A 12878-nucleotide genomic window follows, 5' to 3' on the forward strand; every position below is an offset into this window, starting at 1 on the left:
AAGTCTTTCCCAGAACATCAATACGATAAGAAGTCATCAATCATAGTTGGAATATCACAAAACCAGCTTCTAAACTTAGTTAGATTAGGACACCATGCTTCCCGCATCAGCTGTGAATCACTCTCCCCGTGTCAGAAGGTCGTGGGTTCATGTTCTACTCCAGAGACTTGAGCACAAATCTAGGCGAACGCTCCCGGGGCAGGGCTGAGGGAGCGCCGCACTGCCGGAGGGGCTGTCTTTTGGATGAGACGTTAAACCGATGCCCCGTGGGGATGATGCCAATGATCCCGTGCCACTATTCAATGAAGAGTAATGACGTTTTCCCATGACGCCCTGGGGCCAATATTTATCCCACAATTAACATCACAAACAGATCTGCTCATGAATCAAATTGCTGTTTGTGGGAGCTTACTGCTTGCAATTTGGCTGCCGTGTTTCCTACATTACAACAGTGACTACACTCCAAAAGATCGTCATTGACTGTAAATCGCTTTGGGACATCCCGAGATTGTGAAAGGTACTGTAGAAATGCAAGTCATTTTTCTTCTACATTTTGCATCATCACCACAACCGGTCTGAGCAACTCCCCCACCCCCCAATGTGGCACTGACACAAAGGTCCCAGGTTCCTCATCGGTCGGTCGAGGTGAAAGATTTCAGCCGTGGCGAGATAATTGCTGTCAGAAAGGAGAGGGATAAGGGGGCCAGATCTCCCTCTCAACGTTGAGTTTTGCCTTAATGACCCCAAGTCCCCATCTCCAGGAGTGGAAGGAGGCAGTACTGCACCTCGAAAGCCTAGTCTGTCAGGGTCTGGACACCCAGGATCTGGGAGCCTGCTTGGAGACCAGCTATCCAGAGAGAACTTATTCTGAGACTGAGGGAGCGCCGCACTGTCGGAGGGGCCATACTGAGGGAGCGCCGCACTGTCGGAGGGGCTGTCTTTCGGATGACATTAGATTAGATCATTAAACATAGAAATATAGAAAATAGGTGCAGGAGTAGGCCATTTGGCCCTTCGAGCCTGCACCACCATTCAATAAGATCATGGCTGATCATTCCCTCAGTACCCCTTGACCCCCTTAGCCGTATCTAACTCCCTCTTGAATATATCCAATGAACTGGCATCAACAATTTTCTGCGGCAGGGAATACCCGAGTGAAGAAGTTTCTCCTCATCAGTCCTAAACGGCCTACCCCTTAAGCCTAAGACTGTGTCCCTTGGTTCTGGACTTCCCCAACATCGGGAACAATCTACCCGCATCTAACCCGTCCCGTCAGAATCTTGTACGTTTCTATGAGATCCCCTCTCATCCTTCTAAACGCCAATGTATAAAGCCCAGTTGATCCAGTCTCTCTCCACATGTCAGTCCTGCCATCCCGGGAATCAGTCTGGTGAATCTTCGCTGCACTCCCTCAATAAGCAAGAACGTCCTTCCTCAGATTAGGAGACCAAAACTGAACACAATATTCCAGGTGAAGCCTCACCAAGGCCCTGTACAACTGCAGTAAGACCTTCCTGCTCCTATACTCAAATCCCCTAGCTATGAAGGCCAACATGCCATTTGCCTTCTTCACCGCCTGCTGTACCTGCATGCCAACTTTCAATGACACCCAGGTCTCGTTGCACCTCCCCTTTTCCCAATCTGCCACCATTCAGATAATATTCTGTCTTCACGTTTTTGCCCCCAAAGTGGATAACCTCACATTTATCCACATTATACTGCATCTGCCATGTATTTGCCCACTCACCTAACCTGTCCAAGTCACCCTGCAGCCTCCTCACAGCTCACACCACCACCCAGCTTAGTGTCATCTGCAAACTTGGAGATATTACACTTAATTCCTTCATCTAAAATCATTAATGTATATTGTAAATAGCTGGGGTCCCAGCACTGAAACCCTGCGGCACTCCACTAGTCACTGCCTGCCATTCTAAAAAGGACCCATTTATCCCGACTCTCTGCTTCCTGTCCGCCAACCAGTTCTCTGTCCACGTCAATACATTACCCCCAATACCATGTGCTTCGATTTTGCACACCAATCTCATGTGGGACCTTGTCAAAACTTGTTTAATGGTGATATGATGCGAACGGCATTCTAAGGTACAGGGGAATATGGAAGTTCTGCTAAGGTGTGGGATTGTTGTAGGATGTATTCAGATGGGAAATCACAGGCCGGAGGGATGAGTCCTGATTGAATCAGTCGTTTACCCTGCTGCACCTCGACAGCAACACTGGGGAGATGTGGTGAGCCAAACCAAATCAGGGGCTCTCGGGATTAGAGTCAGCAACATAGCTATCTATTGACCCGAGCTTTGTACTGGGGTAGCTCCCAGGGGGGCTGACAGACTCACACTGGACAACTGCGACCATCTTGCGTTTCTCCCCCCCCACCCCCCCGCCAAACCAGGGTTACACGGCAGTTATATCGCAATGTCATTGAGGTATACGGAAACAAACCACGAACCCTGAAGTTACAGTCTCCGCAATCAGTGACTGGATAATATTACATGGAATGTACAACACAAACAGGTCACTGGGCCCACCGCTCCGTGCCGGGGTTTATGTCCCACCGCTCCGTGCCGGGGTTTATGTCCCACCGCTCCGTGCCGGGGTTTATGCTCCACACCAGCCCCCTCCCACCCCTCTCCATCTCACCCCATCACCATATCCTTCTATTCCTTTCTCCCTCATGTGTTTATCCAGCTTCCCCTTAAATGCCTCGATACTATTCGCCTCAACCCCTCCGTGGCAGCGAGTTGCACATTTGCATCACTCTTAAACTCACTCAGAAGCTCGAAAGAAACCAACTGGAGCAAAGGGCAGGAAGAAGCTGCAGCTAGAGATTGATAGAGCACACTCCTAACATAATAGGAGCCAGAGTCGGCCATTCGGCCCCTCGAACCAGCTCCGCTATGCAATACCATCATGGCTGACCCGATCAAGGACTCGAGTCCACTTCCCCGCCCACTCCCCCCAACTCGGGAGATATCCCTAGCACCCCGAGGGACTCTGGATGGGCATATGACAGACACCTTGACGGTTCAGGCCTTGCCACATTGGGAAGGGAAGGTAAGGCTCATTGCCTCGGTTTGGGAATCACATTAACGGACTTTTCATCACAGCCTCAGGGAGGAGCAGGTCTACCCGAGGACACCAGGCTCATTCACACAGCCCACAGGGAAATGTGAAATCAGGTGTTTTTGTGGACTGCTTGCGAAAAGATTGGACATGGTCTGGAGTGTATGTATGTACCACAGGTTTCAGATCACAAGGGGTCCATTGCTGGGTCCCTGGGTCCCACTATTGTACAATTAGATAATGGGCTGTGCATCATGGTCAGAACTGGATTGACACCATTTGCCAAGATCAGAACCAGACCGGAAGCAGTACAAGGTGCAATCTGATTTCCTATGGTTTCTGCACTGATGAAAATTCAGGGACAAATGCAACCAGAAATTTAAAAAAAAAGTAAATAAAAGTTTGGCTGCTTCTTACAAATTCAGGTCTGTTGTAGATACCTGTAGGCTCAGCTGTTATTCCTCCCATAAGTGGACCTTGCATCCTTTCCGTACTTTTGACGTCAAGGTGGTGCTTAACCAGGAGCTCTTCGAGTCTCAACGCCGCGAGCGTGAAGAGGTCAGGCGCAGGCAGCGGAAGGAGCGTGCGGCAAACCAGCCCCGCCCACCCCTTCCCTCGACCAATGTCTGCGGCTCTCGTATCGGACTGTTCAGCCACCAGAGAACTCACTTTCCTCGATTTTGAGGGAGTGCCTATGATGATGATGATGATGATAATGATAATAACCGGGAGCCAATGTAGGTCAGCGAGCACGGGGGGGGGCGGGGGGGGGGTGATGGGTGAGCGGGACTTGATGCAGCCGAGTTAGGACACGGGGACAGCAGAGTTTTGGGTTGCCTCTAGTTTACGTCGGGTAGAATGTGGGAGGCCGGCCAGAAGTGCGCTGGAATAGTCACGTATGGAGGTAACAAGGGCGCGGATGAGGGTTTCAGCAGCGGATGAGCTGAAGCAGGGGGCGGAGACTGGCGATGTTACGGAGGTGGAAATAGGCGGTCTGAGTTATGCTGCGGCTATGTGGCTAATTTCAGGGTCAAATATGACCCCAAGGTACCTCGTACCAGCAACAATGTTGTTGTCGAGGACCAACGTGAAAGCTATAAAATAATTCTGCTCACGCATTCAGCTGCGTGACCAGGAACTGCCCCCATAGTTTGGCATCTATTTAATATATGAGCAGAGGTCCTTGCTCCATCACAGGTAGAACAAGGTGAGGCACCCAAAGCAGACAAAGTGCCCCAACCAAAAATCCGAGGCCGCAAATGGAAATATCACATTCGAGAAAGACACGGAAATACTTACATCCGTGTTTTGGCTGCAAGACGCAAACAGGCTCTGTAAAAGAAAGAGTTGCATTTTAGAGATTCAATCAATTGGTGGATGTAATATTTTCTCCAGGAGCGACCGATCGAGTGACAGACCTGCAATTTACTTCCACGTTCCTCATCAGTCTGCAGATCCAACAGGTCATCAATATTCACCTCCTCGGGCATCTGGTCCTCCTGCAGAGCAGAGAGAGAAATGATCAACATACGAACAATGAGGGACAGGTGAAGACCATTTGGTCCATCCAGCCTGTCCCACACAATCCTGATACCGTGTGTATCACAACATAGACACTCTCCACCCCAAACCACGCGATCTCCTTGGATTCCCTGCAGTACCTCCCCCTCTGTAAGGGGCAATCTCCAACGCAGCCAGAAACAAACCCAGCTCTCGCTTGAGGGAGTTCAGGGAGTCTGCGTCCACCACACGAAACAGCAGCTTGTTCCAGGGTTCTGCTATTCTCTGGGAAAAGACCCACCTCCTGACATCTAACCTCGATCTAGCCCCAAACAACTTAACATTGTGCCCCCTGGCCCTGCCGAACCTATTTAATTGAAATAAACAGTCAGCTGGAACACCATCTATTCCCTTCATTACAAGAACACAAGAATTAGGAACAGGAGTGGGCCATCTAGCCCCTCGAGCCTGCTCCGCCATTCAATAAGATCATGTCTGATCTGGCCGTGGACTCAGCTCCACTTACCCGCCCGCTCCCCGTAACCCTTAATTCCCTTATTGGTTAAAAATCTATCCATCTGTGATTTGAATACATTCAATGAGCTAGCCTCAACTGCTTCCCTGGGCAGAGAATTCCACAGATTCACAACCCTCTGGGAGAAGAAATTCCTTCTCAACTCGGTTTTAAATTGGCTCCCCAGTATTTCGAGGCTGTGCCCCCTAGTTCTAGTCTCCCTGACCAGTGGAAACAACCTCTCTGCCTCTATCTTGTCTATCCCTTTCATTATTTTAAATGTTTCTATAAGATCACCCCTCATCCTTCTGAACTCCAACGAGTAAAGACCCAGTCTACTCAATCTATCATCATAAGGTAACCCCCTCATCTCCGGAATCAGCCTAGTGAATCGTCTCTGTACCCCCTCCAAAGCCAGTATATCGTTCTTTAAGGTGACCAAAACTGCACGCAGTACTCCAGGTGCGGCCTCACCAATACCCTGTACAGTTGCAGCAGGACCTCCCTGCTTTTGTACGCCATCCCTCTCGCAATGAAGGCCAACATTCCATTCGCCTTCCTGATTACCTGCTGCACCTGCAAACTAACTTTTTGGGATTCATGCGTGAGTGCCAGGAGATTTACTCGGCCGCGTCCTCCGCCAGGATCAACTGGGAGAAATGTTCCGGACTCCTGGTGGGTCAGTGGCGGGTGGACTCCCTGCCGGAGGAGCTCAGGCCTTTTGCCTGGAGCACGACCCATCTCCTCTATCTGGGAGTCTACCTTAGCCCCGACGAGGGAGCTTGGCCGGCGAACTGGCAGGAGCTGGAGGCCAAGGTCGCCGCTCGCCTAGGGCGCTGGACAGGACTGCTCCGAGTGCTGTCCTACAGGGGTCGAGCGCTAGTCATAAACCAGCTGGTGGCCGCAATGTTGTGGTACCGGCTGGTCACTTTGACCCCTCCCCCTGCGTTTGTCGCCAAGATACAGAAGAAGCTGGTGGACTTCTGGAACAACAGGAAGCACTGGGTCTCTGCTGCGGTCTTGAGTCTCCCGCTTGAGGAGGGCGGTCAGTCGTTGGTGTGAGTCAGCGCCCAGCTCGTGACTTTCCGTCTTCAGACCCTGCAGAGATACCTTTACGTCGAGCCCCCTCCTAGGTGGTGTGCTCTGGCGACGTATTTCTTCCGCCAGCAGCGCGACCTCAACTACGACACGCAGCTCCTGTTTGTGAACTTGGGGGGTGTCAGGACCGCCCTCCGGGAGCTGCCTGTCTTTTACAGGGACCTCATCAGGGTCTGGAACAAAGTCTCCACCAAGCGCAGCTCTCCGCCGGCTGTCCTGCAGGAGCCGCTGCTCGGGAATCCGTACCTCCACGACCGAGGTTTTATGTGGCGGTCGGAAGAGAGGGCTGTGGCTGGTGAGGTGACCAGGGTCAGGGACCTGCTCGATGGCGGAGGAGCGGGCTGGATGGCGCCAGACACGCTGGCGCGGCGCCTAAATTCTGCCAACGTCCGCCACGCGGCCGATGCCATCGAGTCGCTAAAAACAGCTCTGGGCCCTGACTCCGTTAGGTGCATCGAGAAGGCTCAAGCACGTGGGGAGATCCCGTCCGAACTGACCCCCGTCCGGACGGAATTCCTCATCGGCGACAAACCCCGGAACCTCCCTCGGGGGCCGGCACCTCACAACTTGAGCCGCCTCGGGGAAATCCCCTCCGTGCCTTTCAGTTCCGCGCGGAGGGGTTTCTTGTACGGGCTACTCCTGCACACTCTCAACTTTGCCATCCTCGCCGGCCGTCCGGACACGCCATGGCGTACCATCTTACCGTCCGGAGGAGGCGGGGGTCCCCGATGGAGGGCACTCTACGCAGGGGTCCTCCCACTATTCATCGGGGACTTGGCCTGGAGGGTGGTGCACGGAGCAGTGCCGTGCAACAAATTTTTAAGCCGGTGTTCCATGTTTTTATTGAGTGCATGAGGTTGCAGCCCCTGTTCCATTATTTGAAGGGGCTGCTCCTGAAATTCTGGCTGCACTTCAGTCCCACTCTCCTGATCTTTGGGCACCCTGTGCGGAGGGGAGCGGGCAGGTCCGAAGGCCTCCTCGTAGGACTGCTCCTGGGCACGGCCAAGGGTGCCATCAGCCGGTCCAGGCAGCGGGCGGTCGAGGGGGTCGTTCAACCTGACTGCCTGCCTCTCTTCCGCTCTTACATCCGGTCCAGGGTGTCCTTGGAGATGGAGCACGCGGTGTCCACCGGTACGCTCGCGGCCTTCCGCGAGAGGTGGGCACTGGAGGGACTGGAGTACATCACGCCCGGCAACCAAATTTTTATTTGATTTTACGTTTTAAAGTTTAATTTGTTTTAATTGCCGGTGTTTTTAAGTGTCCCCTTCCCTTTTATAGGGGGCACTGGGGAAAAAAGATGATTTTAGTGCCAAAAAAAAAAAAAAAAAAAAGGGCCTTGTAAATGTCTGGTGTGTCATCCAGGTCGGGTGGCACGGTTTAATGTTTTATGTTTTATAGGTAGACTCAAAGAGTTTCATGCACAAGGACCCCCAGGTCCCTCTGCACCGCAGCATGTTGTAATTTCTCCCCATTCAAATAATATTCCCTTTTACTGTTTCTCCCCCCCCCCCCCACCCCCAAGGTGGATGACCTCACACTTCCGACATTGTATTCCATCTGCCAAACCTTAGCCCATTCGCTTAACCTATCTAAATCTCTTTGCAGCCTGTGTCCTCTACACAACCCGCTTTCCCACTAATCTGTGTCATCTGCAAATTTTGTTACACTACACTGTCCCCTCTTCCAGGTCATCTATGTATATTGTAAACAGTTGTGGTCCCAGCACTGATCCCTGTGGACACCACTAACCACCGATTTCCAACCCGAAAAGGACCCATTTATCCCGACTCTCTCTGCTTTCTATTAGCCAGCCAATTCTCTATCCATGCGGATACATTTCCTCCGACTCCGCGTACCTTTATCTTCTGCAGTAACCTTTTGTGTGACACCTTATCGAATGCCTTTTGGAAATCTAAATACACCACATCCATCAGTACACCTCTATCCACCATACTCGTTATATCCTCAAAGAATTCCAGTAAATTAGTTAAATGTGATTTCCCCTTCATAAATCCATGCTGCGTCTGCTTGATTGCACTATTCCTATCTAGATGTCCCGCTATTTCTTCCTTAATGATAGCTTCAAGCATTTTCCCCACTACAGATGTTAAACTAACCGGCCTATAGTTACCTGCCTTTTGTCTGTCTCTTTTTTTTTTAAACAGAGGCGTTACATTAGCTGCTTTCCAATCCACTGGTACCTCCCCAGAGTCCAGAGAATTTTGGTAGATTATAACAAATGCATCTGCTATAACTTCCGCCATCTCTTTTAATACCCTGGGATGCATTTCATCAGGACCAGGGGACTTGTCTACCTTGTGTCCCATTAGCCTGTCCAGCACTACCTCCCTAGTGATAGTGATTGTCTCAAGGTCCTCCCTTCCCACATTCCTATGACCAGCAATTTTTGGCATGGTTTTTGGGTCTTCCACTGTGAAGACCAAAGCAAAATAATTGTTTAAAGTCTCAGCCATTTCCACATTTCCCATTGTTAAATCCCCCTTCTCATCTTCTAAGGGACCAACATTTACTTTAGTCACTCTTTTCCATTTTATATATCTGTAAAAGCTTTTACTATCTGTTTTTATGTTTTGCGCAAGTTTACCTTCGTAATCTATCTTTCCTTTCTTTATTGCTTTTTTAGCCATTCTTTGCTGTTTAAAATTTTCCCTATCTTTTAGTTTCCCACTAACCTTGGCCACCTTATACGCTGTAATTTGATACTCTCCCTTATTTCCTTGGTTATCCACAGCTGGTTATCCCTTCTCTTACCGCCCTTCTTTTTCACTGGAATATATTTTTGTTGCACCCCAAGTCTACGCTGCTCCAAGAACGAATTAGGAGCAGGAGCAGGAGTCGGCCATTCGGCCCCTTGAACCTGCTCCGCCATTCAATGAGATCACGGCTGATCTTCGACCTCAACTCCACTTTCCCGCCCGATCCCCATATCCCTCGATTCCCTTAATATCCAAAAATCTATCGATCTCAGCCTTGAATATACTCCAACTGAGTCTCCACAGCCCTCTGGGGCAGAGAATTCCAAAGATTCACCACCCTTTGAGTGAAGTCGTTTCTCCTCATCTCAGTCCTAAGGTATTGAGAGTCCCAACTCTTTCAGCCTATCTTGATAACGGAGATGCTTTAGACTTGGAATTAAACTCAAATTTAAACGCCCCCCCACTCCACTGGTTGAAATGAATAGTATCGATGCATTTAAGGGGAGGCTAGATAAGCACATTAGGGAGAAGGGAATAGAGGGTTGCGCTGATCGAGTTAGATGAGGAAAGACAGGAGGCGGCTCGAGTGGAGCATAAACACCAGCATGGACTGGTTGGGCCCAATGGCCTGTTTCTGTGCCGTATATCCCATGTTAACTCTTCCACCCTTGTACTGCTCCAGGACTGGGTAACAACAAGAGTTCAGGCAGTGCAAGTCACGGAGTTCTGCTCGAACGATTGCTTAGTTTTAAATGGGAATGGTATTCAAATGAGCCATCCCATAATCCCATCTAAAAGATAGTCTGTGAACACGCCACATTTCAGACGTCGCGCTGTTAATGGCAAGTATCCACATCGCACTCAATACCAGAGTCAGAATGCTGCCTAGTTGCTTAACTGACCTCACCAGAGTGCTAATCAGTACCCTAATCTATAACTGACCCGACCATTCAATACTCTCACCCAGTCCCGTTCACCCATCTCCCCTGTGCTCGCTGACCTACATTGGCTCCTGGTTTGGTAACCTGTCAAATGTCAAATTCTCATCTGCATTTTCAAATCCCTCCATGGCCTTGCCTCCCTATCTCTCTAATCTTCTCCAGACCCCCCGCCAAGATCTCGGCGCTCCTCCAATTCTGCCCTCTTGCCCATTCCCTGATTTCCATCGCTCCACCATCGGTGGCCGTGCCTTCAGCTGCCTGGGCCCCAAGCTCTGGAACTCCCTCCCTAAACCTCTCCACTTCTCTACCTCCTTTATGAGGTCCCTTAAAACCTACATCTTTGACCAAGCTTATGTCTCCTCCTGTAGCTCAGTCAAATGTTGTCTGATCAGTAGAGGAGATTAAATGCGTTACACCATTTTAACATTCGAACATCAATGATCCAATCTTCTCTTTTCATGTCTTAAAATTCGACAAACATACAGATGATAGAATGTAGTTCAGTTTTCCCCCGGGCACAAGTGATGTGGGACTAACTAGAACTTGGGTTAATGAAGAACAGATGAGACAATTGGCTTTCCAATATTATAAAGGCTCAAACAGTTTACAGATTTTCTTTACTCTATTCCAGTTATACGATAATCAATTCAAGATGTATAAAATATATATGAAAGTGAGATGGCTTTGAGAGCAATGAGAACAACTTGCAATTATATAGCGCCTTTGCACTTCATAGGAGCGATTAGCAAATTAAATTCAACACAGCCACATAAAGAGATATTAGGAGCTTGGTCAAAGAGAGAGGCTTTAAAGGAACATCTTTTAGAGAAAAAAAAATTACCTGTCTTCCTTTTTAAGTAATTCATGGGATGTGGGCGTCGCTGGCAAGGCCGGCATTTATTGCCCATCCCTAATTGCCGCTTGAGAAGGTGGTGGTGAGCTCCTTCTTGAACCGCTGCAGTCCGTGTGGTGAAGGTGCTCCCAGCGCTGACTTTGTCGCTGCAGTTTGGTACAATAAGTCTCGCTGGGCCATTTCAGAGCAGTTAATGATCAATCACATTGCTGTGGGTCTGGAGTCACCTATAGGCCAGACCGGGTAAGGGCAGCAGATGTCCTTCCCTAAAGGGACGTCAGTGAACCCGATCGGTTTTTACGACAATCCGATAGTTTCAGGGTCACCATTACTGACACTGGCTTTTCATTCCAGATTTATGTAACAAAATTTAAAATTCCCCAGCTGCCGGTGGTGGGATTGAACTCATGTCTCTGGATCATTAGTCCAGACCTCTGGGTTACTAGCCCAGTGACATAACCACTACGCTACCATACTCCTTTATATGATGCATTTAAGGGGAAGCTGGATAAACACATGGGGGAGAAAGGAATAGAGGGATATGGGGATGGGGTGAGATGGAGAGGGGGCTGGTGTGGAGCATAAACCCCGGCACAGCGGTGGGCCCAACGGGCTGTAAATACCGTGTAAGCTCTCCTAAGGCCATCCTAAGTGGTCTCGGCTGACTCAACACGCAAACCTGGGATGGTTCTGAATCATTTTCGTGCTGGAAGGTTTAGGTGCCAAAAATCACACTTAAACCCCAAGCAGAAATTTTCAATACAGCATATAAGTACTGCAGTTAAATCAGCCTTCTAAGGTTCTCCATAAATTTCCAGAACTGTTCCCAGTTTCCCTAACTGGCCCTGTAATTTGGACCGTGCCCAGTTTTGTATTGGGGGCACAAATCCTCCAGATCTCGATGTGTTTCCGACCGCACATGATATGAGTGCCTTGGCTCAAAACACTAATAAAGACCGATGGACTATTGGCTGGCTTCCTACTTGCAACACCAGGATGACAGGAGAGTTTAGGCTCAGCTGGAACACCACTCACATCCCCCATCCCCCATCCCCCATCCCCATCCCCCCCCCCCCCCCCGGAATGAATAGCCAGCAGAGGTGTCAACTGTTACTGGCGTAGAGGTTGGATTAAAAAAAAATTAGACAAAAATATGAATTCATCTGCACTCTATGTTCCTGCTTCAACGCACACATATACTGGAGCCAGCGTGCAATCCAAGTTTAAACAGATGGGACTTTATCTGGTGGGCGGGAGGAAGATTGGAACCAGGAGCCACGAGTGGGGGCACACCCTGAATGACTTCAGCTTAAATGATCCCAGATTTGATCTTGAATATCGATTGCTCTTGAACAAGGTTGCATTCGGGGAAAATGGAGCTCGGTTTTATAGGACAGACTAACGTCAGGCTGGTGCCTCTCACCGCAGATATAGAAAAGGTTCACATTTACACAAGAACACAAGAATTAGGAGCAGGAGTCGGCCATTCGGCCCCTCGAGCCTGCTCCGCCATTTAAGATGATCATGGCTGATCTTCGAGCTCAACTCCACTTTCCTGCCCAATCCCCATATCCCTCGATTCCCCCAGTATCAATCTCAGCCTTGAATATACTCAATGACTCAGCCTCCACAGCTCTCTGGGGTAGAGAATTACAAAGATTCACAAAGTTAACAAAGACAGCACCGCCCCTCCGACAGCCCAGGGCTCCCACGGCCCCGCCCCTCCGACAGCCCGGGGGGCTCCCCTGGCCCCGCCCCTCCGACAGCCCAGGGGGTGAGGCTCCCCAGGCCCCGCCCCGCCGACAGCCCGGGGGTCCCCCCTGGCCCCGCCCCTCCGACAGCCCGGGGCTCCCCCCGGCCCCGCCCCTCCGACAGCCCGGGGTGGGGGGGCTCCCCGGGCCCCGCACTGGGAGTGCCAGCTTGGATTGCCAGCTTGGATTATGCTGGCACTCAAGTCTCTGGAGTGGGACTTGAACCCACAACCTCGTGACTCAGGAGGCAGGGGTGCTGCCCACTGAGCCACGGCTGACACGGTTATTAAACAGGATTTCTAGATTTGTTCAGGATTCTGGAGCCCAGCAATGGGCGGGAAGCAGAGGCAGCCTTCTCCCTCGCTGGAAGCCAACATACGAGCTAGTGTGTCTTTAATGTTTGGCCGGGAGACACTCTGATCCAGT

General features: G+C 50.3%; 1 protein-coding gene across 1 annotated transcript in view; it reads right to left on the bottom strand.

Annotated features, from left to right (window-relative positions):
• LOC139239059 (protein phosphatase 1 regulatory subunit 14A-like) overlaps window positions 1-12878 on the bottom strand; it is a 29586-nt gene that overhangs the window by 3437 nt on the left and 13271 nt on the right. The window contains exons 2-3 of the mRNA XM_070867565.1: window positions 4497-4577; window positions 4378-4410 (exon numbers count right to left, since the gene is read on the bottom strand). Of these exons, the coding sequence (XP_070723666.1) occupies window positions 4378-4410; window positions 4497-4577 (114 nt within the window). The remainder of the gene's footprint in view (window positions 1-4377; window positions 4411-4496; window positions 4578-12878) is intronic.

The sequence above is a fragment of the Pristiophorus japonicus genome, chromosome 26 (genome assembly GCF_044704955.1).
Source record: "Pristiophorus japonicus isolate sPriJap1 chromosome 26, sPriJap1.hap1, whole genome shotgun sequence".
Classification (NCBI taxonomy): Eukaryota; Metazoa; Chordata; class Chondrichthyes; family Pristiophoridae; genus Pristiophorus; species Pristiophorus japonicus.